We start from the raw sequence: 27,936 nt of genomic DNA, 5'->3' as shown, positions 1-27,936 counted from the left end.
ATTACTATTTTTAGAAACAGGGTCTCACTCTGCTGCTCACGCTGGAGAGCAGGGGTGCAATCCTGGCTTGCTGTATCCTCAACCTCCAGGGCTCAAGCGATCCTCCCGCTTCAGCCTCCCGAATAGCTGGGACTACAAGCAGGCACCATCATGCCCAGTTAATTTTTAAATTTTTTGCAGATAAGGGGTCTAGCTATATTGCCTAGGCTGGTCTCGAACTCCTGGCCTCCCGAAGTGTTGGGATTACAGGTATGAGCCACCTTGCCGCCCCCTTTAACCTTTAATAGTTCATTTTCTCATTTCAGCCGCGCGGCTGGATTCATAGACATCCCAAGTCCAGCCTCCCGGGCCATTTCAAGGTTCCCAGGCCTGGAGTGCGTCTTACCTCCTTAGAGGTGGGGCCTGGCCCAAGGTCCTTCGCCTTCCTATTGGCGCTTCTAGCGTTGTGGGCGGGATCTATTATACCGCCTTTCTTGATTTGCTGCCTCCCTTGCGGCCCCTGACCCGGACGCTCTCTGGGCCAACATGGCGGCGCCCAGCAAGAAGACAGATCCGGCCTGGAGTCAGCGGCTGACCGCCTGAGTAGGTAGGTCCCGAGCAGGTAGGCGAACCCGAATTGCTGGGCTCCAGGCGGGCCCCTCAGGACCCGGCAGCGCGAGAGAGCAGTCCCGGAGGGACCCAGCTGCAGAGCCAGGGCACCGTGACCTTTCGTAGTGGGGGTGGGGACGCGCTGGGAAAGGCCACCCGCCACACGCCCCCAGTCTCCCGTTTTGCAGATGAAACAGCTGACTCAGATTAAAGTTCTCGCCTCAGATCACGCGTCAAGTCGGCAGCCTGGCAGGAATTGGAATCCATGTCTCCCTATTTCCCCCAGGAGATCCAGAATCCTGGCAGCCGGCTTCAGAGCTGCTGTACCTACACCCTACCTCGGGGTTCAGATTTACAGGTGTTTTGTTGAACTTGAGCTGTTTCCGTTCGATTGATATTTGTTAGGCACCTACCATATACCAGGCACTGTCCTGGGTGCTGGACAGACAGCAATGAGGAAGATAGATAAAAATCTCTCATCTCTTAGGGGAACCAGACTTTGAACAAATTAGAAATAAAAGAAACAGGTGATTTTAGATACTGATCGTTGCTAAAAATACATTAATCGAGTCAGGAAGATCGCTTGAGCCCAGGAGTTCCAGACCAGCCTTGGCAACGTAGCAAGACTCTGTTCTCTACAAAAAATCAAAAAATTACCCGGGCATAGTGGTGCTTGCCTGTAGTTCTAGCTACTCGGGAAGCTTAGGTGGGAGGACTGCTTGAGCCTAGGAGGTCGAGGCTGTAGTGAGCCGTGATTGTGCCACTGCACTCCATCCTGGGCGACAGAGCGGGACTCTGTCTCAGGAAAAAAAAAAAAAAAAAAAAAGAATGCATTAATGAGGGTCAAAGAAGATCTTTCACTGAAATGACTGCAGACAGCTGTGGACAGATGTGGAGGAAAAAAGCTCTAGACAGAGAGAAAAGCAAGTGCAAAGGTTCTGAGATGGGATAAACTTAGTTTCTTTCAGAGACAGGGTAGCTGAAGCTGCCAGTGGTAGGAGTTGAGTTTGGAGGGGTACACCCTGTCTTATTTATTTATTTTTATTTTTTAGAGACAGGATATCATTTCCTCGCCAAGCCTGGAGTACAGTGATGCAATCATACTTCACTGCAGCCTTGAACTCCACAGCTCAAGTGATTCTCCTGCCTCAGGAGACTATATAGCTGGGACTACAGGTGCACACTACCAGGTCCGGCTAAGTTTTTAAAACAATTTTTGTAAAGATCATGTTCTGCTATGTTGCCCAGGCTGGTCTTGGACTCCTGGGCCCAAGTGATCCTCTCCACTTGGCCTTCCAAAGCACTAGGATTATGGGCATTAGCCACTGTTCCTGGCCTATTTATTTTTGAGATGGAGTCTTACTCTGTTGCCCGGGGCTGGAGTGCACTGGTGCGATCTTGGCACACTGTAACCTCCACCTCCTGGGTTCAAGTGATTCTCCTGCCTCAGCTTCCTGAGTAGCTGGGATTACAGGTGCCTGCCATCACACCTGGCTAATTTTTCGTATTTTTAGTAGAGATGGGGTTTCACCATGTTGGCCAGGCTGCTCTTGAACTCCTGACCTTGTGATCCACCCGTCTCGACCTCCCAAAGTGCTGGGATTACAGGTGTGAGCCACTGTGCCTGGCCCCTATTTATTTTTAGAGATAGGATTTCAGTATGTTGCCCAGGCTAGAGTGCAATGGCTAATCACAAGTGCAATCATGGTTCACTGCAACCTCGAACTACTGACCTTAAAGGATCCTCCAGTCTCAGTCTCTTCAGTACCTGGGATGACAGGCATTCGCCACCATGCCTGGATAGTTTTTTTTTTTTTTTTTTTTTTTTAGACAAAGTCTCTCTCTGTTGCCTTTGCTGGAGTGCATTGATACAGTATCGGCTCACTGCAACTTCTGCTTCCCGGGTTCAAGGGATTCTTGTGCCTCAGCCTTCTGAGTAGCTGGGATTACAGGCGTGTGCCATTATCATGCCTGGCTAATTTTTGTATTTTTAGTAGAGACGGGGTTTCATCATGTTGGACAGGCTGGTCTTGAACTCCTGACCCCGTGATTCACCTGCCTTGGACTCCCAAAGTGCTGGGATTACAGGCATGAGCCAATGTGCCCAGTTCCTGATTTTAAATGTGAAATCACTAATTTTAGTTTAAGAGCTCCCTCTGGCTGGGTGCCGTGGCTCATGCCTGTAATTCTAGCACTTTGGGAGGCCAAGATGGGTGGACTGTTAGAGCTCAGGAGTTTGAGACTACCCTGGGCAACATGGTGAAACCCCATTTCTACTAAAATACAAAAAATTAGCTGGCTGTGGTGGTACACACCTATAGTCCCAGCTAGTGAGGAGGCTGAGGTATGAGAATCACTTGAACGAGAGAGGTAGAGGTTGCAATGAGCTGAGATCATGCCGCTTCACTCCAGCCTGGGCAACAGAGCGAGACTCTTTCTCCAAAAAAAAAAAGCTTCCTCTGGCCATAGTGGGGAGAACTGACTGGAGGCAGGAAGGGCAGAAGTGGGAGGCTTGGTAGGTCTCCAAGTCATATATTGAGGCAGTGGGTTCAGATAGAAAGAGGTGCATTTGGGATGGATTTGGAAGTGGTCACCCAGACTAGCTGATGGGTTGAATGGGAGAGTGAGGGACATAGTGGACTCAGAAACGACTCATAGGCTTATGGCTTGAATGGCTAGTAGTAGTGAATGGCTAGCAGTGGTGGTGCAATTGGCTAGGAGGGAGAAGATCAAGTTGAAGCAAGGATATCAGTTTGGAGCAAATTATGTTTGAGATGGGTGGGTATATGCCAAAGTGGCAGTTAGGTGTAGAGGCTGGGCCCCAGTGATTGAGATTAACATTGGGGAGCCATCTGCACACAGATCACCACTTCTCAAACTTTAATGCTCATAGGAGATAGCAGGGACTTTTGTTAAAATACAGATTCGGGCCGGGAGCAGTGGCTTATGCCTGTAATCCCAGCACTTTGGGAGGCTCCTGACTCACCCTCCTGAGTAGCCGGGATTACAGGCGCCTGCCACCATACCCAGCTAATTTTTGTATTTTTAGTAGAGATGGGGTTTTACAACGTTGGCCAGGCTGGTTTCGAACTCCTGACCTCAGGTGTTCCACCCGTCTTGGCCTCCCAAAGTGCTGGGATTATAGGTGTGAGCCACCATACCCAGCCAGCATGGGCATTTTTTAAAGCTCCCTAGATGATTCTAACATGAACAAAGTTTAAGAATCACTAGAGCATATAAAAAGTGAGCTGGGTATGGTGGCGCACACCTGTAGTCCCAGTTACTTGGGAGGCTGAGGCAAGAGACTCGCTTGAACCCAGGAGATGGAGGTTGCAGTGAGCCAAGATCATGCCACTGCACTCCAGCCTGGGTGACTGAATGAGACCATGTCTCAAAACAAAACATCCTTCTGCCTCAGTCTCCCAGTTAGCTAGGACTGCAGTTGTGCTCAAGGGGTCTTTACAAAGTGGTTGGGGCAGCAGCCAAGTTGGAGAATCGGGAAGGAGCCATAGTGTATAGACACCTCTTGGAAGAAGCTTTACTATAAAGGGCACCAAGGTCCAATGTGGTGGCTCATTCCTGTAATCCCAGCACTTTGAGAGGCTGAGGTGGGAATATCGTTTGAGGCCAAGAGTTCAAGACCAGCGTAGGCAACATGGTGAAACCCAGTTTCTACAAAAAATTGAACAACTTAGCTGGGCACGGTCGCGTATACAGGTAGTCTCAGCTACTTGGGAGGCTGAGACAGTGGATGTGAGCACGAGTTTGAGGCTGCAGTGAGCCATGATCATAACACCGTGCTCCAGCCTGGATGACAGAGTGATTGAGACCCTGTCTCAAATAAATAAATCAGTCAGTGGTTCAAAGATGTGAAGCAAAAGCTGGAGGGAGACTTTGAGTCAAGATGGGAGATGCACAGCCTGGCCAACATGGTAGAACCTTGTCTCTACTGAAAATATAAAAAAATTAACCAGGTGTGATGATGCGTGCCTGTACTCCGAGCTACTCGGGAGGCTAAGGCATGAAAATCGCTTGAACCCAGGAGGCCGAGGTTGCAGTAAGCCGAGATTGCGTCACTGCACTCAAGCCTGGGTGACAGAGTGAGGCCTTGTCTCAAAAAAAAAAAAAAAAAAAAAGATGGGGCTGGGCACAGTGGCTCATGCCTGTAATCCCAGCACTTTGGGAGGTCAAGGAGGGTGGATCACCTGAGGTCAGGAGTTCCAGCCCAGTCTGACCAGCATAGTGAATCCCAGTCTCTACTGAAAATACAAAAACTAGCCAGACATGGCTTGTGCCTGTAATCTCAGCTACTCAGGCGGTTGAGGCAGGAGAATTGCTTGAACCTGGGAGGTGGAGGCTGCAGTGAGCTGAGATTGCACCACTGCACTTCAGCCTGGGTGACAGAGCCGAGACTCTGTCTCAGTAAATAAATAAACAGGATGGCCTCAATGAGGTGGCCTTTGAGTAAAGGCCTGGAGGAAGTGAGTGAGCCATCTGGATATCTGGAGAACACTTTTGGCACTGGGAACAGCAAAGACTGTGGTTAGAGTGGAGTGCTGAGGAGGAAATGTGATAAAGATGCCAGTGGAGGTTTAAATGGTGATAAAAATGATTCAACCCTTTTGAAGCTTATTCTTTGAGACCAGCATTACCCTGATACCAAAACCAAACAGCCACTACAAAAAAAACTACAGACTAATATTTATTTTTATTTGTTTGTTTTTAATTATTTTATTATATATTTTTTTTGATGGAGTTTTGCTCTGTTGCCCAGGCTGGAGTGCAGTAGTGCGATCTCGGCTCAGTGTAACCTCTACATCCTGGGTTCAAACCATTCCCCTGCCTCCTAAGTAGCAGGGATGACAGGCCCATACTAGCACGCCTGGCTGATTTTTGCATTGTTAGAACAGCATTTCACCATGTTGGTCAGGCTGATCTCAAACTCCTGACCTCAAGTGATCCACCTGCCTCAGCCTCCCAAAGTGCTGGGATTACAGGCGTGTAATTTTAATTTGTTGATTGATTTTTCACACATCTTGCCTCTTTACTAGCCAACCAATATGTCTTATGAATATAGACATAAAATTCCTCAATAAAATACTAGCAGACAAAATCCAACAACATGGAAAAATAGTTATACACCATGACCTAGCGGAATTTATACCAGAAACGCAAGGTTAGTTTAACATCTGAAAAATCAATTAATGTACGATATTAGAGTTAGAATAAAAGGACAAAAACCACTGTTCTCTCAGTAGAAGCAGAAAAAGCATTGACAAAATCCGATATACTCTCTTTTTTTTTTTTTAAGACAGTCTCATTCTGTTGCCCAGGCTGAGGTGCAGTGGCGTGATCTTAGCTCACTGCAACCCCCATCTCCCGGGTTCAGGTTATTCTCCTTGCTCAGCCTCCCAAGTAGCTGGGACTACAGGCATGTACCAACACACCTGGCTAATTTTTGTATTTTTAGTAGAGATGGGGTTTCGCCATGTTGGTCAGGCTAGTCTCGAGCTCCTGATCTCAAGTTATATGCCTGCCTCAGCCTCCCAGAGTGTTAGGAAATCCAATATACTTTCTGCTGAGAATACTCATCAAACCAGAAATAAGAGGGAACTTCCTCAGCCTAATAAAGGGCATTATCAAAAACCCACAGCTGACATATAGTGTCAGCTTACTTAATGTTAAAATAACATATAATGTCAGCTTACTAATGTGAAAATACTGGATGCTTTTTCCTCTTAAGATGAGGAACGAGGCCGGGCGTGGTGGGTCACACCTGTAATCCCAGCACTTTGGGAGACCAAAGCAGAAGGATTGCTTGAGGCCAGGAGTTCAGTGCCATCCTGGGCAACACAGGGAGACACTGTGTCTACAAAACATTTTAAAATTAGCCAGGCATGGTGGCATGCACCTGTAGTCTCAGCTACTTGGGAAGGTAAGTTGGGAGGATCGCTTGAGCCCAGGAGGTCAAGGCTCCAGTGAGCCATGGTCACGCCGCTGTAGTTGATACAGGGTAACCATGTCTTTAAAAAATGTATAAATAGAAAGCAATAAAATACAAGTAAAAGGCATCCAGATTGAAAAGGAAGAGGTAAAACTTGCAGATGACATGATCTTTATACAGAAAATCACAAGTTACCTAATAAAAAAAGAACTGGCCGGGCGCGGTGGCTCATGCCTATAATCCCAGCACTTTGGGAGGCTGAGATGGGCAGATCATGAGGTCAGGAGATCGAGACCATCCTGGCCAACATGGTGAAACCCCATCTCTATTAAATACAAAAAAAATTAGGTGCCCAGCATGGTGGTGGGCACCGGTAACCCCAGCTACTCAGGGAGGCTGAGGCAGGAAAATCGCTTCCACCCAGGAGGCAGAGGTTGCAGTGAGCCGAGATTGTGCCATTGCACTCCAGCTGGGCAAGACAGCAAGGCTCCATCTAAAAAAACAAAAAACTATTAGAACTAATAAACAAGTTCAGCAAAGTTGTAGGATACATGATTGACATATAAAAATATATTTCTATACACTAGCCATAAATAATGCAAAAATGGCCGGGTGTGGTGGCTCACACCTATAATCCCAGCACTTTAGGAGGCCGAGGCGGGTGGATCACGAGGTCAGGAGATCGAGACCATCCTGGTCAACATGGTGAAACCCTGTGTCTACTAAAAATACAAAAATTAGCTGGGCATGGTGGTGCGTGCCTGTAGTCCCAGCTACTTGGGAGGCTGAGGCAGGAGAATTGCTTGAACCCAGACGGCGGTGAGCCGAGATCGTGCCATTGCACTCCAGTCTGGGTAACAACAGCAAAACTCCGTCTCAAAAAATAAAATAAAATAATGCAAAAATGAAATTAAGAAAAACAGTTCCAGACAGAGCATGGTGACCCATGCCTGTAATCCAGCACTTTAAGAGGCTGAGGTGGGAGAATTGCTCGACCCAGAAGTTTAAAACCAGCCTGGACAACATAGTGATACTTTACAAAAAATTTAAAAATCAGGTGGGCATGGTAGCATGTGCCTGTAGTCTCAGCTACTTGGGAGGCTGAGGTAGTAGGATCACTTGAGCCCAGTACTTTTGGGCAGCAATGAGCTGTGATTGTCACTCCAGACTGGGTGACAGAGTGAGACCCCATCTCTAAAAAAGAAAAAAACAAATTAATTTTAAAAAAGAAGTAAAAGATCTGTATTAATTTGGTGCAAAAGTAATTTCAGTTTTTGCCATCAAAAGTAAAGGCAGAATACACTGAAAACTACAGAACATTGAGATAAATTAAAGAAGAACTAGGCTGGGTGCGGTGGCTCATGCGTATAATCCCATCACTTTGGGAGGCCAAGGTGGTGGAACACCTGAAGTCAGGAGTTCAAGACCAACCTGACCAACATGGTGAAACCTCATCTCTACTAAAAAAATTACAAAAACAAAAAAAAATTAGCTGGGCATGGTGGTGGGTGCCTGTAATCTTAGCTACTTGGGAGGCCAAGGCAGGAGAATTGCTTGAACTTGGGAGGCAGAGGTTGCAGTGAGTTGAGACTGCGCCACTGCACTCTACCCTGGGTGACAGAAATTCCCCTAAAAATAAAAAAGAACTAAATAAGTAGACATCCCATGTTCATGGATCAGAAGACAATATTGTTAAGATAGCAATACCCAAACTGATCTACAGATTCAACACCATCCCTGTGTGGATTTCAGCTGGCTTTTTTTGCAGAAATTAATAGCTGATTCTAAAATTCATATGAAATTGTGAGGAACTGAGATTAGCCAAAGCAATTTTGAGAAAGAAGAACAAAGTTGGAAGACTCATACCTCCTGATTTCAAAACTTACTGCAAAGCTATAGTTATCCAAACAATGTGGTAGGCTGGGCGCAGTAGGTCATGCCTGTAATCTCAGCACTTTGGGAGGTTTAGGTGGACAGATCCCTTGACTCCAGGAGTTCAAGACCAGCCTGGCCAACATGGCAAAATCCCTTATCTGCTAAAAATATAAAAACAAGGCGGGCATGTAATCCCAGCTACTTGGGAGGCTGAGGCAGGAGAATCGCTTGAACCTGGGTGACGGAAATTGCAGTGAGCCGAGGTCACGCCACTGCACTTCAGTCTGGGCAACTCTCCATCTCAGAAACAAACCAGTGTGATAGTGGCATTAGTGTCGACATGTAGATCAATAGAATAGAATTGTAAACCTAGAAATAAGCCTTTATATTTATGTTCAATTGATTTTTAGCAAGGGAGCGAAGACAATAAAATAGGGAAAGAATAGTCTTTAACAGATTCAACTGGATATCCACATTATACGAGCCCCTTCCACACACCATACACAATAACTAATTCAAAGTGGATCAAACACCTGAACGTAAGAGGTGAAACTGTAAAACTCTTAGAAGAGCCTGGGTGTGGTGGCTTACACCTGCAATCCCAGCATTTGGGAGGCTGAGGCAGGTGATCATCTGAGGTCGGGAGTTCAAGACCAGCCTGGGCAACATGGAGAAACCCCATCTCTACTAAAGATACAAAAACAAATTAATTAACTGGGCATGGTGGTGGGCACCTCTGCTCCCAACTACTCAAGAGGCTGTGACAGGAGAATCGCCTGAACCCGGGAGGCAGAGGTTGCACTGAGCCAAGATCACACCATTGCACTCCAGCCTTGCAACAAGAGTGAAACTCTGTATCAAAAAAAAAAAAAAAAGGAAATAGATGCAAATCTCTTGGCCTTGGGCTAGGCAATGTTTTCTTTTTTTTTTTAGATATAATACCACAGCACAGCTATTAAAAGAAAAAGGATAAATTGAACTTCATCAAAATTTAAAATTTTATGCTGCAAATGATAACATCAAGAAAGTGAACAGACAGCTCTCAGAATGAGAGAAAAAATTTGCAAATCATAAGGGTATAATATCCATCCAGAATATATAAAGGCCGTGGTGATGGCTCACATGTGTAATCCCAGCACTTTGGGAGGTCAAGATGGGAAGAGTGCTTGAGGCCAGGAGCTTGAGACCAGTCTGGGCAACATAGCAAGACCCCATCTCAACAAAAAATACAAAAATTAGCTGGGTATGGTGGCTCATGCCTGTAGTTCCAGCTGCTTGGGAGGCTGAGGTGGGAGGATCATTTGTATCCAGGAGGTTGAGGCTTCAGTGAGCCGAGATTACACCACTGTACTCCAGCCTAGGCAACAGAGCAAGACCATTTTTCAAAAAAAAAAAAAAAAAAAAAAGGCAATATATAAAGAACTCTTACAACTTGGCTGGGTGTGGTGGCTTATGCCTGTACTCCCAACACTTTGGGATACCGAAGCAGGCAGATTACCTGAGGCCAGGAGTTCAAGACCAACATGGTGAAACTGCATCTCCACAAAAATACAAAAAAAATTAGCTGGCATGGCCTTTGGGAAGCCAAGGTGGAAGGATTACTTGAACCCAGAAGTTTCAGACCAGCTTGGGCAACATAGTAAGCCTCCCATCTCTACAAAAAATAAAAAAATTAACCAAGCATGGTGGTGTACGCCTATGGTTCCAGCTGTTTGGGAGGATAAGGCAGGAGGATCGCTTGAGCCCAAGCTCAAGGCTGTAGTGAGCTTTAATCACACCACTGGATTCTGGCCTGGGTGACAGAGCAAAATCTTGTCTCAATAAATAAATAAATAAATAAATAAAAGGCCAGGCACTGTGGCTCATCTATAATTCCAGCACTTTGGGAGGTTGAGATGGGCAGATCACAAAGTCAAGAGATTGAGACCAGCCTGGCCAACATGGTGAAACTCCGTGTCTACTAAAAATACAAAAATTAGCTGGGTGTGGTGGAGTGCACCTGTAATCCCAGCTACTCAGGAGGCTGAGGCAGGAGAATTGCTTGAACCCAGGAGGTGGAGGTTGTAGTGAACTGAGATCGCACCACTGCACTCCAGCCTGGCAACAGAGTGAGACACTGTCTTGAAGAAAAAAAAATTTTTTTAATTAGTCAGATGTGGTGGCACATACCTGTAGTCCCAGCTACTTAGGAGGCTGCAGTGGGAGGACTGCTTGAGTAGGGAGGTCCAGGCTACAGTGAGTCACAATCATACCACTGTACTCCAGCCTGGGCAACAGATTGAGATTCTGTCTCAAAACTACTAACAGCCTACTGTTGACCAGAAGCGTTAGTGATGACATATATAGTCAATTAGCATATTTTTAATGTTATATATATTATACAATAGTTTTACAACAAGCTGGAGGAAAGAAAATGTTATTAAGAAAATCATCAGCTGGGCGCGGTGGCTCACGCCTATAATCCCAGCACTTTGGGAGGCCGAGGCAGGTGGATCACGAGGTCAAGAGATTGAGACCATCCTGGTCAACAAGGTGAAACCCCGTATCTACTAAAAATACAAAGATTAGCTGGGCATGGTGGTGCGTGCCTGTAGTCCCAGATACTCGGGAGGCTGAGGCAGGAGAATTGTTTGAACCCAGAAGGCGGAGGTTGCGGTGAGCCAAGATCGTGCCATTGCACTCCAGCCTGGGTAACAAGAGTGAAACTTGGTCTCAAAAAAAAAAAAAAGAAAAAAGAAAATCATCAGGAAAAGAAAATACATTTAATTTACTATTCATTAGGTAGCAGTGGATCATCTTAAAGGTCTTCATACTCATCATCTTCACATTGAGCATGCTGAAGAGGAGCAGGAGGAAGAGGAGGGGTTGGTCTTGCTGTCTTAGGGGTGGCAGAGGCAGAGAGGTGGAAGAGGCAGAAGGAGAATCAGGAGAGGCAGGCACACTCAGATGTAACTTTCTTTTTTCCTAGCCCCTCTGTTTTTAAAGTTTAACTTTAATTAGTTTTTTTGAGACATAGTCTCACTCGGTCACCCAGGCTGGAGTGCAGTGGTGCGATCTCAGCTCACTGTAACATCCACCTCCCAGGCTTAAGTGATTCTCCCGCCTCAGCCTCCTAAGTAGCTGGGATTACAGGCATGCACAACCACATCCGGCTAATTTTTGTATTTTTAGTAGAGACGTGGTTTTGCCACATTGGCCAGGCTGGTCTTGAACTTCTGACCTCAAGTGATTCCCCGCCTGGCCTCCCAAAGTGTTGGCATTGCAGGCGTGAGCCACCACACACCTGGCCTTATTTTTATTTTTCAGACAGAGCCTTGCTTTGTCGCCCAGGTTGGAGTGCAGTGGCACAATCTCAGCTCACTGCAGCCTCTGCCTCCTGAGTTCAAGCGATTCTCCTGCCTCAGCCTCCTGAATAGCTGGGGACTGCAGGAGCATGCCACCATGCCCAGCTAATTTGTGTGTGTGTGTGTGTGTATATATATATATACACACACACACATATATGTATATTTTTAAGTAGAGACGGTGTCTTTCCCATGTTGGCCAGGCTGCTCTTGAACTCCTGGCCTCAAGTGATCTGCCTACCTTGGCCTCCCAAAGTGCTGGGATTACATACATGAGCCACCACACGCAGCTCTAACTTGTACTGAAAAAAAAATCCACGTATAAATGGACTTATGCTTTTCAAACCTGTGTTGATGAAGGGTCAACTGTACATTGCCGATGAGAACGTAAAATGGTGCAGTCATCCCCAAAAACAGTCTGGCAGTTCTTAAAATTGTGAAACAGATAGTTACCATATGTCTCAGCAGTTCCACTCCTAAGTATATACTCAAGAGAAGTACAAACATATGTTCACATAAAACTTCTACATGAATCTTGGTCGCAATAGTAGTTATAACAGTCAAAAACATTTGGCAAACAATCCCAAATGTCCATCAATTGATGAATGCATAAATAAAATATGGGTATAGCCATAAGCAACCTGGTTATATTCCATTCCAAAAAGAATGGAATTGGCGTGGCAAGGTGGCTCACGTCTGTAATCCCAGCACTTTGGGAGGCTGAGGCAGGTGGATCACCCAAGGTCGAGAGTTCGAGACTAGCCTGACCAACATGGAGAAACCCCATCTCTGCTAAAAGTACAAAATTAGCTGAGCATGGTGGCCCATGCTTGTAATCCCAGCTACTCGGGAGGCTGAGGCAGGAGAATCACTTGAACCCAGGAGGCAGAGGTTGCATTGAGCTGAGATGGTGCCATTGCACTCCAGCCTGAGCAACAAGAAAAAAACTCCACCTCAAATAATAATAATAAATAAATAAATAAAATAAAGGCAATGAAGTTCTGGTAAAATGCTACAACATGGTTGAGCAAGGTGGCTCACACCTATAATCCCAACACTTTTGGAGGTCGAGGCAGGCAGATTGCTTGAGTTCAGGAGTTTGAGACCAGCTAGGGCAATGTGGCAAAACCCCGTCTCTAAAAATCATAAATTAGTTGGGTGCAGTGGCACATGTCTGTATCCCAGCTACTCAGTAGGCTGAGGCAGGAGAATCATGAGCCTGGGAGGCACAGGTTGCAGTGAGCTGAGATTGTGCCATTGCACTCCAGCCTGGGAGACAAAGCAAGACCCTGTCTCAAAAAAAAAAAAATCTATGGATGAACTGTGAAAACATGTCAATGGGTTGGGTGCGGTGGCTCACGCCTGTAATCCCAGAACTTTGGGAGGTGGAGGCAGGCAGATCACTTGAGGTCAGGAGTTCGAGACCAGCCTGGCCAACATGATGAAACCCTGTTTCTACTAAAAAAATACAAAAAAGTAGCCAGGCGTGTTGGCTCATGCCTGTAGTCCCAGCTACTTGGGAGGCTGAGGCAGCAGAACTGCTTGAACCCAGGAGGCAGAGGTTGCAGTGAGCTGAGATGGCAGCACTGTACTCCAGCCTGGGTGACAGAGACTCCATCTCAAAAAAAAAAAGCTTGTCAAGTGAAGGAAGCCAGTTACAAAGGAGCACTTGTGATTCCATGTATAGGCGGGCAGATCTGTGGAGACAGTAGATGAGTGGTTTCCTGGGGTTGGGAGTCAAGGGAAATTGAATGACTGCTAATGGGTACAGGGCTTCTTATTGGAGTGACATAAATTTGCAAAACTAGATTGTAATGGCTAGGAGTGGTGGCTGAGGCCCTTGACCCCAGCACTTTGAGAGATAAGAGGTGGGAGGTTCACTTGAGGCCAGAAGTTCAAGACCAGCCTGGGCAACACAGCGAGACCCTGGGTCTCTGCAAACTATTTTCAAATTAGCTGGGCATGGTGGCATGCGCCTATAGTCCCACCTTCTCGAGGCGGTGGGGCTGGAGAATCACTTGAGCCCAGGAGTTGGAGGCTGCAGTGAGCTATGATCACGCCCCTGGGGCAGGGAGATTGGGGGTGCTGTTCCAGGAACAAAGCCTTTGAGTCATCTGAGTCTGTCTTGTCGGTAGGGTAAACACTGGGGCTGGTGAGTTAGCCACATAATTTGGAATGTGCCCTCTACCCTATGGGGGCCCTCGCCTCTGTCAGCAGGTAAGGTACCAGGCTAATGCTGGATTTTCTCTTTGGGGCAGGTGATTGACAAGCAGAGGCATGAGCTGGGTCCAGGCCACCCTACTGGCCCCAGGCCTCTGTAGGGCCTGGGGAGGCATCTGCGGGGTCGCCCTCACAGGAATCTCCATCTCTCAGGTAAGCACCAGCCAGGCAGTCTTTAGGGCAGAGGGAGGTAAGCTTGAGATTTACTCTCAGCCCCTTCAGAATCCACTCTGTGAAGCCAATTCTGGTGAGTCTAGGCTGGTTTATCTGTGCTGAAGTCCCATTGAAAGTCTCTAATTTATGTATATATGTTTGTTTGTTTGTTTTTTGAGACAGTGTCTCACTCTTTTGCCGAGGCTGGGGTGCGGTGGTGTGATCACAGCTCACAATAGTCTTGACCTCCCAGGTTCAAGCAATCTTCCCGCCTCATCCTCCCAAGTAGCCAGGACTACAGGCACATACTACCACGCCTAGCTAAGCTTTACATATTTTTTTAGAGAAGGGGTTTTGCCATGTTGGCCAGGCTGGTCTCAAACTCCTGGGTTCAAGTTATCCACCTGCCTCAGCCTCCCAAAGTCCTGGAATTACAGGCATAAGCCACAGCCCCTAGCCAAAAGCCCCTAATTTATTGATTTATTTTTGAGACAGGGTCTTGCTCTGCCACCTAGGCTGGAGCACAGTGGTGGAATCAGGGCTCACTGTAGCCTCAAACTCCTCGGCTCAAGTGAGCCTCTCACCTCAGTCCCCTGAGTAGCTAGGACCATAGATTTGAGCCACTATACCTGGCTTTTTTTGTTTTTAGATGGAGTTTTGCTCTTATCACTCAGGCTGGAGTGGAGTGGTGTGGTCTTGGCTCACTGCAACCTCTACCTCCCGGGTTAAAGTGATTCTTCTGCCTCAGCCTTCTAAGTAGCTGGGATTACAGATAGCTGCCACCACGGCCAGCTAATTTTTATAATTTTAGTAGAGACAGAGGTTCACCATGTTGGCCAGGCTGGTCTGGAACTCCTGACCTCAGGTGATCCGCCTGCCTTGGCCTCCCAAACTGCTGGGATTTTAGGTGTATGTGTAAAACAAATAGCAACTGTGCCCGGCTGTTAATTCTTTTTAGGCATGTGGACTTGCCATGTTACCCAGGCTGGTCTTGAACCTCTGGGCTTTGGATCCTTCCACTTTGGCCTCCCGAAGTGCTAGGGTTACAGGCTCGAGCCACTGTGCCTGGACCCTAATTTATTTTAAGAGATGCTAGTGCCCACGTAGGTGAGGGGGTTGACTTTGAAAATAAGGACATATGAGCTCACTGGATTTGTGTGGTGACTGTGGGTAGCTCCTGAATCTACTTGTAAAGATGGAGCAGAAAACTGAATTTCTTTCCCATACCCATAGTGACCAGATGGGGAAAGCAGATTGACAGCCATAGATAGCAATAACGATGATGGTGGGAATATTAATAGTTCTTGTATTGAGCCCACCCCATGCTGTGCATTTCATTTACATTACCTCCTTTGCAGAGTTTCCCCCTCATTAGGCATTTTAGAGCTTCCTTTCTGATTTTTACCTAAAGTGGTATAATACTACACCACCTATAGTATTAGTTGACTGAAATTTCAGGGTTTTTTTCTTTTTTGAGTTGGAGTCTTCCTCTGTCACCTAGGCTGGAGTGCAGTGGTGCGATTTCCGCTCATTGCAACCTCTGCCTTCCAGGTTCAAATGATTCTCCTACCTCAGTCTCCTGGGTAGCTGGGATTACGCACACATCACCACACCCAGCTAATTTTTGTGTTTTTTGTTTTTTTTTTTGAGACTGAGTGCAATGGCGCAATCTCGGCTCACTGCAACCTCCGCCTCCGGGGTTCAAGCAATTCTCCTGCCTTAGTCTCCCAAGTAGCTGGGTCTACAGGCGTGCACCACCATGCCCAGATAATTTTTGTATTTTTAGTAGAGACGGGGTTTCACCTTGTTGACCAGGATGGTCTCGATCTCTTGACCTCATGATCCACCCAAAGTGTTGGGATTATAGGCGTGAGCCACCTCGCCCGGCCTAATTTTTGTGTTTTTTTTTTAGTAGAGTTGGGGTTTCACCATGTTGGCCAGGCTGGTGTCAAACTCCTGACCTCAAGTGATCCACCTACCTCAGCCTCCCAAAGTTCTGGGATTACAGGTATGAGCTAACACACCCAGCCTGATATTTTACTTTAAATGAATGCCCTTTTTTTTTTTTTTTTTTTTTTTAAACATTGCCTTATCGAAGAAGGACATGGATGGCTGTTGGGGACAGCAAAGCAGGGGTACTGAGGTCACTGACTCCATTCTCAGTTCTGATGCTTTGCAGCTGTGGGACACCGTGCATCTCGCTTCATCTTCCTGGGTCTTGGTTTTCTTATCTGTAAAATGAGCGCAGTAAGAGTACACAAGACATAGGGCTTCATATTTATTAATTTAAAATTTTTATTTTTTTTGAGATGAAGTTTCACTCTTGTTGCGCAGGCTGGAGTGCAGTGGTGCGATCTCGGCTCATCGCAACCTCTGCCACCCGGTTCAAGCAATTCTCCTGCCTCAGCCTCTAGAGTAGCTGGGATTACAAGCATGCGCCACCATGCCTGGCTAATGTTTTGTATTTTTAGTAGAGACGGGGTTTCACCATATTGACCAGGCTGGTCTTAAACTCCCGACCTCAGGTGATCCACCCACCTCGTCGTCCTAAAGTGCTGGGATTACAGGCAGGAGCCACCGCACCCATCCAAGGCCTCGCATTTATAAAGTACTCAACAGTGTCTACATTGGAAGAATATTCAGTAAATATTGCCTCTTATTTTTGAGACAAGGTCTTGCTCCATCACCCAGGCTGGAGTGCAGTGGCATGATCTCAGCTCATTTAACCTCGACCTCCTGGTCTCAGGTGATCTGCCTCCTTCAGCCTCCTGAATAGCTGGGACTACATGCACACACCACCATGCCTGGCTAATTTTTGTATTTTTTTTTTTTTTGAGATGGAGTCTTGCTCTGTTGCCAGGCTTGAGTGCAGTGGCACAATCTCGGCTCACTGCAACCTCCACCTCAGCCTCCTGAGTAGCTGGGACCACAGGCACATGCCACCACACCCGGGTAATTTTTGTATTTTTAGTAGAGACGGGGTTTCACCATGTTGGCCAGGATGGTCTGGATCTCTTGACCTCGTGATGTGCCCGCCTCAGCCTCCCAAAGTGCTGGGATTACAGGCGTGAGCAATTTTTGTATTTTTTTTTTTTGTAGAGATGAGGTTTCAGCAGGTTGCCCAGGCTGTTCTCCAACTCCTAACCTCAGGTGATCCACCCACCTCAGCCTCCCAAAGTGCTGGGATTATAGGCATGAGCAATTTTTGTATTTTTTTTTTTTTTTTGTAGAGATGAGGTTTCAGCAGGTTGCCCAGGCTGGTCTCTAACTCTTAACCTCAGGTGATCCACCCGCCTCAGCCTCCCAAAGTGCTGGGATTAGAGGCGTGAGCCACCGCACTTGGCCTAATATTGGCTCTTACTTGTTAGCTATACACACACACACACACACACACACACACACACATTTATTTTTTAGAGACAAGGTTTCACTCTGTCGTTTAGGCTGGAGTACAGCAACACAATCATAGTTCACTGCAGCCTGGAAATCCTGGGCTCAAGCAATCCTCTGGCTTCAGCCTCCTGAGTAGCTGGGACTACAGGCATACGTCACCACGCTCAGCTTATTTTTTAATTTTTTCATAGAGAAATGGAGTCTCAGCCGGGCTCAGTGGCTCACACCTGTAATCCCAGCATTTTGGGAGGCTGAGGCGGGCAGATCACGAGGTCAGGAGTTTGAGGCCAGCCTGGCCAATATGGTGAAATCTTGTCTCTACCAAAAATAGAAAACTTAGCTGGGCATGGTGGTGCACAGCCAGCTACTTGGAGGCTGAGGCAGGAGAATCACTTGAACCCCAGGAGATGGAGGTTGCAATGAGCCAAGATCGTGCCACTGCACTCCAGCCTGGCAACAGAGTGAGGGTCCGTCTCATAAATAAATAGAGAGAGAGAGAGAGAGAGAGAGAGAGAGAGAGAGAGAGAGAGTCCCACTATGTTACCCAGACTGCAGTGCAGTGGTGCAATCAAAGCACACTACAGCCTTGAACTCCTGGCTTCAGGCAGTCCAACCACCTCTGCCTCCAAAGTAGCTGGGACTATCAGGCACTCACCACCTTGCCTGGATAATTAGCTATATATTTTTAAAGATGCCTTATATGTAACCCTTCTAATTTAAACATTCAATTTTAATTAAAATAAGAAATTCGTTACTGTATCATCTAGAACCAGGATTTGGCAAACTTTTTCATAAAGGGTCACATAGTAAATATTTTCAACTTTGCAGGCCACATGGGCTCCCTCACAACTATTCAATTACTTTGAGCTACACTGTAACATAAAAGTAGCCCCAGGTAGCCTCAGTGGCTCAAGCCTATAACCCCAACACTGGGAGGCTGAGGCAGAAGGATCTCTTGAGCCCAGAAGTTTGAGACCAGCCTGGGCAACATAGTGTAACCCCGTCTCTACAAAAAGATACAAAAATTAGCCTGGCTTTTAGTGATGCATGCCTGTAGTCCCAGCTACCCTGGACGCTGAGGTGGGAGAATCACTGGAGCCCAGGAGTTCTGGGCTGTTGTGCACTGTGCTGATGGAGCATCCTGCACTACGTTTTGTGTGAATATTGTGACCTCCTGGGACTTGGGGGACCACCAGGTTGCCTAAGGAAGGGTGTACTGACCCAGGTTGGAAACAGAGCAGGTCAAAACTCCTGTGCTGATCAGTTGGCTCATGCCTGTGATTAACCACTACACTTTAGCCTGGGCAACACAGCTAGACTTCATCTCTTAAAGAAAAAAGGGTGTCCTAGCACTTTGGGAGGCTGCAGTGAGTGGATCACCTGAGGTCAGGAATTTGAGACCATCCTGGCCAACTTGGTGAAACCCCATCCCTACTAAAAATACAAAAATAGGCTGGGTACGGTGGCTTATATCTGTAATCCCAGCACTTTGGCAGGTTGAGGTGGGTGGATCATGAGATCAGGAGTTTGAGACCAGCCTAGCCAAGATGGTGAAATCCCATCTTTACTAAAATATAAAAATTAGTGGGGCATGGCGGAGCACATCTGTAGTCCCTGTTTGGGAGGCTGAGGCATGAGAATCGCTTGAACATAGGAGGCAGAGGTTGCATTGAGCTGAGGTCATGGCACTGCACTCTAGCATGAGTGACAAAGTGAGACTCTGCCTCAAAAAAAGAAAAAAAGAAATCCCAACACTTTGGGAGGTGGAGACAAGATGATCACTTAAAGCCAGGTGTTTAAGACCAGCCTGGGCAAAATAGTACAACTCCACCTCTGCTGAAAATTTAAAAATTAGCCAGGTGCCATGATGTACACCTGTAATGCCAGCTACTGGACAGGCTGACAGGGAGAATTCTTAAGCCCAGGACTTCAAAGCTGCAGTAAGCCAGAGTAGCACCCTACACTCCAGCCTAGGCCACAGAGCCAGCCCTGTCTGAAAAAAAAAAAAAAAAAAAAGGCTGGGCACAGTGGCTCACTCCTGTAATCCTAGCACTTTGGGAGGTGAAGGCAGGCGGATCACCTGAGGTCAGGAGTTCCAGACCAACCTAGCCAACATGGTGAAACCCCATCGCTACTAAAAATATAAAAATTAGTTGGGCGCAGTGACGGGAGCCCGTAATCCCAGCTACTCTGGAGGCCAAGGCAGGACAATTGCATGAACCCAGGAAAAGGAGGTTGTAGTGAGCCGAGATTGCCCCATTGCACTCCAGCCTGGAGGACAGCAACGCTTTGTCTCAAAAAAAAAAAAAAAGGGCATGTGTGTGTCATCACTATGAATATTACCAAGTTGCCTCCATGGCAGTTTTTAGCAGCTGCCCCATGGCTGACAGCGCCTGTTTTCTCCCTGCCATGCCAGCACTGTGTTTTATTGCACTTTGTAGTGGCCTCGAATCTTGGGTTTGTAACCACAGTTTCCTACCTCCAAGGTCCTCAGGGAGGCCACTGGCACCTCTCCAAGGAAAAAGCCAGCCTGGCAGCCCCCCTACCCCAGACACTGGGAGGTGTCAGATTCCAGCAGTTCTCCTCCCTCCCCAGGTCGCCCGCCAGCTCCCTCGGGGCCTCCACTGCAGCGCAGCCACCCACAGCTCTGAAACGGCGCTGGTTCCCACCCCAACGGAACCCCAGCAGAGACGCACCAAGGCCGTGGTGCCCTATGAAAACATGTTTGGGCAGGCGCCCAATGGGAAACGGGACAAGGCGAGCTTCCTGCAGGCGGTGCAGAAGTTTGGGGAGCACAGCGTGCGTAAGCGGGGCCACGTTGACTTTATCTACCTGGCCCTGCGCAAGATGCGTGAGTATGGCGTTGAGCGGGACCTGGCCGTGTACAACCAGCTGCTCGACATCTTCCCCAAGGAGGTCTTCCGGCCTCGCAACTTCATCCAGCACATCTTCATCCACTATCCTCGGCAGCAGCAGTGTGGGGTGGCCGTCCTGGAGCAGATGGAGAACCACGGTGAGGACAGGAGGCCCTTGTGGGGTGGGGAGTGGGCTGCCCTGAGAGCTGGCAGCACCTCTCCTGGGTCTCAGCCCCTCCTTCCTCCACAGCTCCCGTCCCCCTCCCAGTCTCTCTTTCCCTTCCCCTTTCCTTTCTCTTCTCTTTCTCTTGCCCCTTTCCCTTCCCCTCCCCTTCCCTTCCTCTCTTTCTCTTTTTCTTTTCTTTCTTCCTTTTTTTTTTTGAGATGGAGTCTCCCTCTGTCACCAGGCTGGAGTGCAGTGGTGCATTCTTGGCTCACTGCAAACTCCGACTCCCTGGTTCAAGTAATTCTCCTGTCAGCCTCCAGAGTAGCTGGGACTACAGGCACACGCCACCACACCTACCTAATTTTTTTGTATTTTTAGTGGAGATGGCGTTTCACCATGTTGGCTGGGATGGTCTCCATCTCCTGACCTCGTGATCCGCCCGCCTCGGCCACCTAAAGTGCTGGGATTACAGGCATGAGTCACCTCTTCTTTTTTTTTTTTTTGAGACAGAGTCTTGCTTTGTCACCCAGGTTGGAGTGCAGTAGTGCGATCTCAGCTCCCTACAACCTCTACCTCCTGAGTTCAAGCGATTCTCCTGCCCCAGCCTCCTGAGTAGCTGGGACTATAGGTGCGTGCCACCGTGCCTGGCTAATTTTTTTGTATTTTTAATAGAGATGGGGTTTCACTGTGTTAGCCAGGATGATCCCAATGTCCTGACCTTGTGATTTGCCCACCTTGGCCTCCCAATTAGGATTACAGGCATGAGCCACACCACCTGGCTCTCTTTCTTTCTTTTAGAAATAGGGTCTCGCTATATTGCCCAGGCTGGTCTCAAACTCCAGGGCTCAAATGATCCTCTCCCCTTGGCCTCCCAATATGCTGGGATTATAGGCTTGCGCCTGACTTTTTCTAATTCGGATTCTTTTCTCCCTGTCTGTAATTCCCTGACTACGGTGTTCCCTTCTCTCCTCTTCCCTTTCCTCCTTCCTCCTCCCTCTCTGAGGCTCTGCTTGCATCTGCCCAGCACAGGGGTGATGCCCAACAAGGAGACAGAGTTCCTGTTGATTCAGATATTTGGACGCAAAAGCCACCCCATGCTCAAGTTCCTGCGCCTGAAGCGGTGGTTCCCTCGATTCATGAACATCAACCCCTTCCCTGTGCCCCGGGACCTGTCGCAGGACCCTGTGGACCTGGCCACATTCGCCCTGCGGCGCATAGAGCCTGACCTCAGCGCCAGGGTCACCGTTTACCAGGTATCTGCCCTTGACCTCAGCTGCCACCCCAGGCCAGGCTCCCACCATTCCTCCCCTGGGCTCCCCTTCTCTCACTCAAGTGATTGTGGTGAATCAAGTTCTTTTTTTTTGAGACAGAGTGTTGCTCTGTTGCCCAGGCTGGAGTTCAATGGCACAATCTCAGCTCACTGCAGCCTCTGCCTCTCGGGCTCAAGCATCTTTCAATTCAGCTTCCTGAGTAGCTGGAACACCAGTCACATACCACCACACCTGGCTAATTTCAAAAACTGTTTTTTTAGAGAGACTAGGTCTCACTATATTGCCCAGGCTGGCCTTGAACTCCTGGGCTCAAGCGATCTTCCTGCCTTGGCCTCCAAAGTGCTGGGGTCACAGGCATGAGGCACTGTGCCTGCAGCGAATTAAGTTCTGATTCTCTAGCTGAATCCTCTGGCAGGTTCCCATGGTCCTTACTACTAGCACAGCTTGAGCTGTTTCAGTCCATTCAGGCTGCTCTAACGAAATCTTAGCGTGGGTCATTTATGAACAACAGAAATTTACTGCTCACAGTTTTAGAGGCTGGGAAGTTCAAGATCAAGGTGCCACCAGATGGAGGTCTGGTGAGGGTCTGCCCTCTGCTTCAAAAATGACACCTTTTTGCTGTGTGCTCACATAGTATAAGGGGCAAAGAAGCCCCTTTGACTTCTCTTTTTTTTTGAGTTTCGCTCATTACCCAGGCTGGAGTGCAATGGCACGATCTCGGCTCACCGCAACCTCTGCCTCCTGGGTTCAAGCGATTTTCCTGCCTCAGCCTCCCTAGTACCTGGGACTACAGGTACCTGCCACCACACCTAATTTTTTGTATTTTTAGTAGAGACAGGAGGGTTTCACTGTGTTAGCCAGGATGGTCTCAATCTCCTGACCTCATGATCTGCTCACCTTGGCCTCCTTAAGTACTGGGATTACAAGCATGAGCCACCATGCCCGGCCTGGCATCTTCCTTCTTTTTTGTTCCTGGAGTGTTCTGTGTCAATTCCCACCACAGGCCTATGTACCCCTTGTTCCTTCTGCCAGGAACACTGTTCCCCATGAACTTCATGTTATTCCGGTCTCAGTTCCGCTGTTCCTAATCAGGATGCCCTTCCTGACCTCCCTGGCCAAGACACCAACCCTTCACCATGCTGGGCTTTGTTTCTCATTCACCATGACTCAGTCTCCCTCCTATCTCCCAAGGCTGGGCACAGGGTTTGGTGCAAGGATGACACTTGGCAGTGGTTTGTTGAATGACTGAGTGGAATAACACCCCCATCTCAGTGTCCGAGGGGGCCCCTGCTCATGCCAGGTCACACAGGGGATCCAAAGAGAGCCCCTCACAGCACTTGTCATCCGGTCCTGGAGGCCAGCCCCGGATAACAGTTTCCTTAAGGGCCAGTGGTTCTGAGATGGAGAAGCCCAAAGCTCTGTGGGAACCGAGTGGGCTGGCAGGGCTTCCTGGAGGAGGTGAGGAGAGCAGAGGACTCTGGGCAGAGGGAGCAGTGTGTACCAGGGAATCAGGTGCAGGGAGTGGGGGCACCTGATTAAAGAACGTGATCTTGAATCTTGGTTGGTGGGGAGAGCCACCTGAGGGGTGGGGGGCATTTAAAAAGATGGGTAGGAGGCCAGGCACGGTGGCTCACACCTGTAATCCCACCACTTTGGGAGGCCCAGGCAGGCGATCATGAGGTCAGGAGTTCAAGACCATCCTGGCCAACATGGTGAAACCCTGTCTCTACTAAAATACAAAAAAAAAAAAAAATTAGCCAAGTGTGGTGGCACATGTCTGTAGTCCCAGCTACTCAGGAGGCTGACCCAGGGGAATTGCTTGAACTGTCGGAGGCAGAGGTTGCAGTGAGTCAAGATTGTGCCACAGAGCAAGACTCCATCTCAAAAGAAAAAAAAAAAAGAGGGATAGGGTTAGAATCATGTTTCTGGAAAAATCTGCAACTGCAAATGTGTCCCCCCCTGGCGGCCATGTACATGATGGTGGATAGGTTGTGGGTCCAGGTGAGAGACACCTTGAGAGCAGCAGTAGAATGTCGGGGGGAAGGGTTGTTTTTAGTTCATTTCTTCATTTTACAAAGCAATGCACTAAAAGGCCAAACTGCACATAAAAGCACATAGTGACGAATCCTCTGCTTCTACCCTGGCCCCCTCTCACCCCCGTCTCCTTCCCCAGAGGTAACTATTTCCTTGTCTCTTTCTAGAGACGTTCTATACATTTGCAAGACGATATATGTCTTTTGTTTTTTTTTTTCATCTATATCGTTTGTATTTAAGTATTCTTCTCCCCTATCTCATTGAGGAAAATAAAGCCAGGCATGGTGACTCATGCCTGTAATTTTGGGAGGCTAAGGCAGATGGATTGCTTGAGCCCAGGAATTTGATACCAGCCTGGGCAACATGGCAAAACCTCATCTCTACCAACAAAATATGAAAATTAGCTGGGAGTGGTGATGCATGCCTGTAGCCCCAGCTACTCAGGAGGCTGAGGCAGGAGGATGACTTGAACTCAGGAAGTCAAGGCTGCAGTGAGCCATGATCACACCACTGCACACCAGACTGGGCGACAGAGCAAAAACCTGTCTGTTTAAAAAAAAAAAAATGTTTCTGGCCATGCATGGTGGCTCACACACCTGTAATCCCAGGACTTTGGGAGGCCAAGGTGGGCAGATCACAAGGTCAGGAGTTTGAGACCAGCCTGGCCAGGATGGCGAAACCCTGTCTCTACTAAAAATGCAAAAAAAAAAAAAAAAAAAAAATCCAGGCATGGTGGTGTATACCTGTAATTCCAGCTAATCAGGAGGCGAAGGCAGGAGAATCGCTTGAAGCCAGGAGGTAGAAGTTGCTGTGAGCTGAGATCGCACGGAGCTGAGATCGTGCCATTGCACTGCAGCCTAGGCAACAAGAGTGAAACTTCATCTCAAAAAAAAAAATTGTCTAGTGTTTCTGAATTATGTTCAGGGTATAACATTTTAAAAGATACCGAAAGGTATTCCTTCCCACCCTGTCCCCCACAGAGGTGAAAGCTATCATTTGCTTCTAATGTCTCCTTCCTGGGATATTCTGTATATGTGAAGTTATTTTTCTTTCGTTAATTCACAAGCATTGAGCACTTATTACCTGCCAGGCACTGTTCTACATGTTTTATAACTACCCAAAGTTAGGTTCATGCCCATAATCCTAGTGCTTTGGGAGGCCCAGGCAAGCGGATCACCTGAGGCCAGGAGTTGGAGACCAGCCAGGCTAACACGGCAAAACCCTGTCTCTACTGAAAATATAAAAAATTAGCCAGGCGTGGTGGCAGGTGCCTGTAATCCCAGCTACGCAGGAGGCTGAGGCAGGAGAATCACTTGAACCCAAGAAGCAGAGGCTAAAATGAGCCAAGATCGCACCACTGCACTCTAGCCTGAGCAACAAGAGTAAAACTCCATATGAAAAATGAAATTATAATAAATAAATAAATAAAATAAAATTAGCCAGGCACAGTGGTGTGCATGTGTAGACCCAGCTACTTCAGAGACTGAGGTGGGAGGATCACTTGAGCCCAGGAGTTCAAGGCTATATGAGCTATGATCATGCCACTGTATTCCAGCATGGACAACAGAGAGGGAGACCCCATCTTTAAAAAAGAAAAAAACAAAAAATTAGAATTAAGTGCTGTTATCCCTATTGTGCAGCTGGAGAAACTGAGGCACAAAGGTACAGTGACTTGGCCGAGGTCACACAGTTTGTGACAGAGTTAGGATTTTGACACAGGTGGGCTGGCTCCAGGGTGCTACCCTCAGGGTGAGCATCCTAAAGATTGGGGGCTATTGCCAAATGGGAGAGAGGGAGGAGGGGATGGGATGGAGGGCCACACACCAGGTCTAGGAGAGGTGTCCTCAATTTGCTGATATCTCCCTTTCTGTTTCTCTGTCCCCAATTCCTCTGCAGGGGGTTGGGGGTTACAAGATTACATCCCTTCTCTTCCTTGCAGACTGCTTCTTCCAAAGACTCAACAGATGTAGCAGATCCCACCCAGCCCCACATCATAGGTAAGTCCTGAGAGCATGGGGTTGGCCAGGCCTCTAACCTGCCCCAGGCCCTGCCAGGTTCCTGCTGGGCCCAAATTGGGCTCCCTGGGCCTTTGGGGAGACTCCCACACAGGGCACAGAGCATGTATGTCTCCACACCAGGAATCCAGAGTCCCGATCAGCAGGCTGCCCTGGCTCGCCACAACCCAACCCGGCCTATCTTTGTCGAGGGTCCCTTCTCCCTGTGGCTCCGAAACAAGTGTGTGTACTACCACATCCTCAGAGCTGACTTGCTGCCCTTGGAGGAGAGGGTGAGGGCTTAAAGCAGAGCATGTGTCAGAGCTGGGGAATGGGCTGGCACCACCCTGAGGGCGAGTGGGAGAGGCTGGGGAAGGGAGACTGCGAGAGCCCCAACCTCTGACCCTGCCTGCACTACCCTCCTTGGAGCAGGAAGTGGAAGAGATGCCAGAGGAGTGGAACCTCTACTACCCGATGTCGCTGGACCTAGATTATGCGAGGCATGGCTGGGATGACTATGAGTTTGACATCGATGAAGGTAAAAACTGAACCCCATGCCGTGGCTCACACATGTGCCTGTAATCCCAGCCCTCCAACAGACTGAGGTGGGAGGGTCACTTGCCCAGGAGTTGAGGTTGCAGTGAACTATGATCCAGCCACTGCACACCAGCCTGGGTGACAGACCCTAACTCTTAAAAAAAAAAAAAAAAGGCAAAAACCTGGACAGGCAGGACTTCCAGGATGAGGGGCGGCCTCTGGGGTCAATGGGTAGGCCCAAGTTGAGACACAGTCCACTTACCCCCGGTCCTCCTGCCACACACACTCATTTGTCCCAGGGGCTCCAGACCTGAGGCCACCCACCCTGTCGGCCTTTGGTCATTCCCTCCTTCCACACCTCTGTGCTGACTACTGGGAGTCACCAGGACAAGCCTAGTCGCTCGGGTCAGTGAAGGAACAGGCAAATTACACTTTGGGGAGCTGAGGAGATGAGCATGCCTTGAGTAGGAGGTCAGGAGGGCTTCCTGGCAGAATCTGGAAGTCCCAGAAGGCATCGCCCAGGTGAAGTGTGGAGTGGGCAGCCTAGGCAGCAGGGCTAGCTTGTGCAAAGGTCTGGAGGTACAAGAAGGTAGGAGGAGGCTGGGTGCAGTGGCTCAGGCCTTTAATCCCATCACTTTGGGAGGCTGTGGCAGGTGGATCATTTGAGGTCAGGAATTGGAGACCAGTCCGGCCAACATGGTGAAACCCCGTCTTTATTAAAAATAAACCTAGCTGGGTATCGTGATGTGCGCCTGTAATCGAAGCTTCTCAGGAGGCTGAGGCAGGAGAATCACTTGAACCTGGGAGGCAGACGTTGCAGTGAGCTGAGATTTCGCCACTGCACTCCAGCCCGGGCGACAGAGCGAGACTCCATCACAGAAAAAGAAAGTGGAAGGGAGTGTAAAATACCTAAAAAGGTGTAGGCATGGGTTACCCGCTGCAGCCCCAACTGGGCAAACCCTGAGGTTTGCATCTCTTCCAACAGTGGAGGAAGGCCCTGTCTTCGCCATGTGCATAGCGGGTGCCCACGACCAGGCAACGCTGGCCAGGTGGATCCAGTACCTGCAGGAGACCAACCCAGCCCTGGCTCAGATCCCCGTGGTCTTCCGCCTGGCTGGGCCCGCCGGGGAGCTCCAGACATCTGCAGGGCTAGAGGAGCCACCCCCGCCCGAGGACCACGAGGAAGAAGACAACAACCTGCAGCGACAGCGGGAGGGCCAGAGCTGAGTCTGAGCTTCCAGGAAGGCACAGTCTGTGGCCTGAGGAGATGGTGGACTGGAATGAAGGCATGAGATGCCCTTTGAGTGTGGAGCAAATAAATGTTTTGCTGCATGGGGCTCCCTTCCCACCTCTTTGGCAGTGTGGCATCCCCTCCCCAGGATCTCAGGCTGCCAGCGATGGGCAAGCGAGACCCCTGCAGAGTCTGCAGGCTCTTCTGGTTCTCTCCCACCAAACGAAGCTAGAAAGTTTAACCGAAGAGGGGCGGGGCTGGTCGTGCGCATGCGCAGTTTCCGTTATTGGTCTCCTTTTGGCGCCCCGGGGCAGCGAGAGACCGTGAGAAA

General features: G+C 48.6%; 1 protein-coding gene and 1 long non-coding RNA gene across 6 annotated transcripts; one reads left to right on the top strand and one right to left on the bottom strand.

The window, feature by feature from the left end:
- Window positions 1-501: 501 nt before the first annotated feature.
- Window positions 502-27,711, top strand: ECSIT (ECSIT signaling integrator). Of its 4 annotated transcripts, XM_002761764.6 has the most exons (8): window positions 502-586; window positions 14,010-14,124; window positions 20,113-20,530; window positions 21,568-21,791; window positions 25,783-25,840; window positions 25,982-26,130; window positions 26,270-26,375; window positions 27,360-27,711. In XM_002761764.6, exons 2-8 carry the CDS (start codon window positions 14,029-14,031, stop codon window positions 27,599-27,601), a joined length of 1,293 nt encoding a protein of 430 aa, XP_002761810.1. In that variant the 5' UTR covers window positions 502-586; window positions 14,010-14,028; the 3' UTR covers window positions 27,602-27,711. The 4 variants fall into 4 exon arrangements, with proteins under 4 accessions (XP_002761810.1, XP_017823102.1, XP_078216738.1 ...); XM_017967613.4 differs by lacking the exon at window positions 14,010-14,124; XM_078360612.1 differs by lacking the exon at window positions 25,982-26,130.
- Window positions 16,204-27,858, bottom strand: LOC118150212 (uncharacterized). Of its 2 annotated transcripts, none has more exons than XR_008478528.2 (4): window positions 27,724-27,858; window positions 24,587-24,700; window positions 20,350-20,508; window positions 16,204-16,355 (listed from the first exon to the last, which is right to left on the bottom strand). It is a non-coding gene; the product is annotated as an uncharacterized LOC118150212 (long non-coding RNA). The 2 variants fall into 2 exon arrangements; XR_013531063.1 differs by lacking the exon at window positions 27,724-27,858 and adding an exon at window positions 27,572-27,696.
- Between the last annotated feature and the right edge of the window lie 78 nt (window positions 27,859-27,936).

Source organism: Callithrix jacchus, chromosome 22, assembly GCF_049354715.1.
Source record: "Callithrix jacchus isolate 240 chromosome 22, calJac240_pri, whole genome shotgun sequence".
NCBI classification, from domain to species: domain Eukaryota; kingdom Metazoa; phylum Chordata; class Mammalia; order Primates; family Cebidae; genus Callithrix; species Callithrix jacchus.
This window is presented reverse-complemented; position numbering and strand designations above follow the sequence as displayed.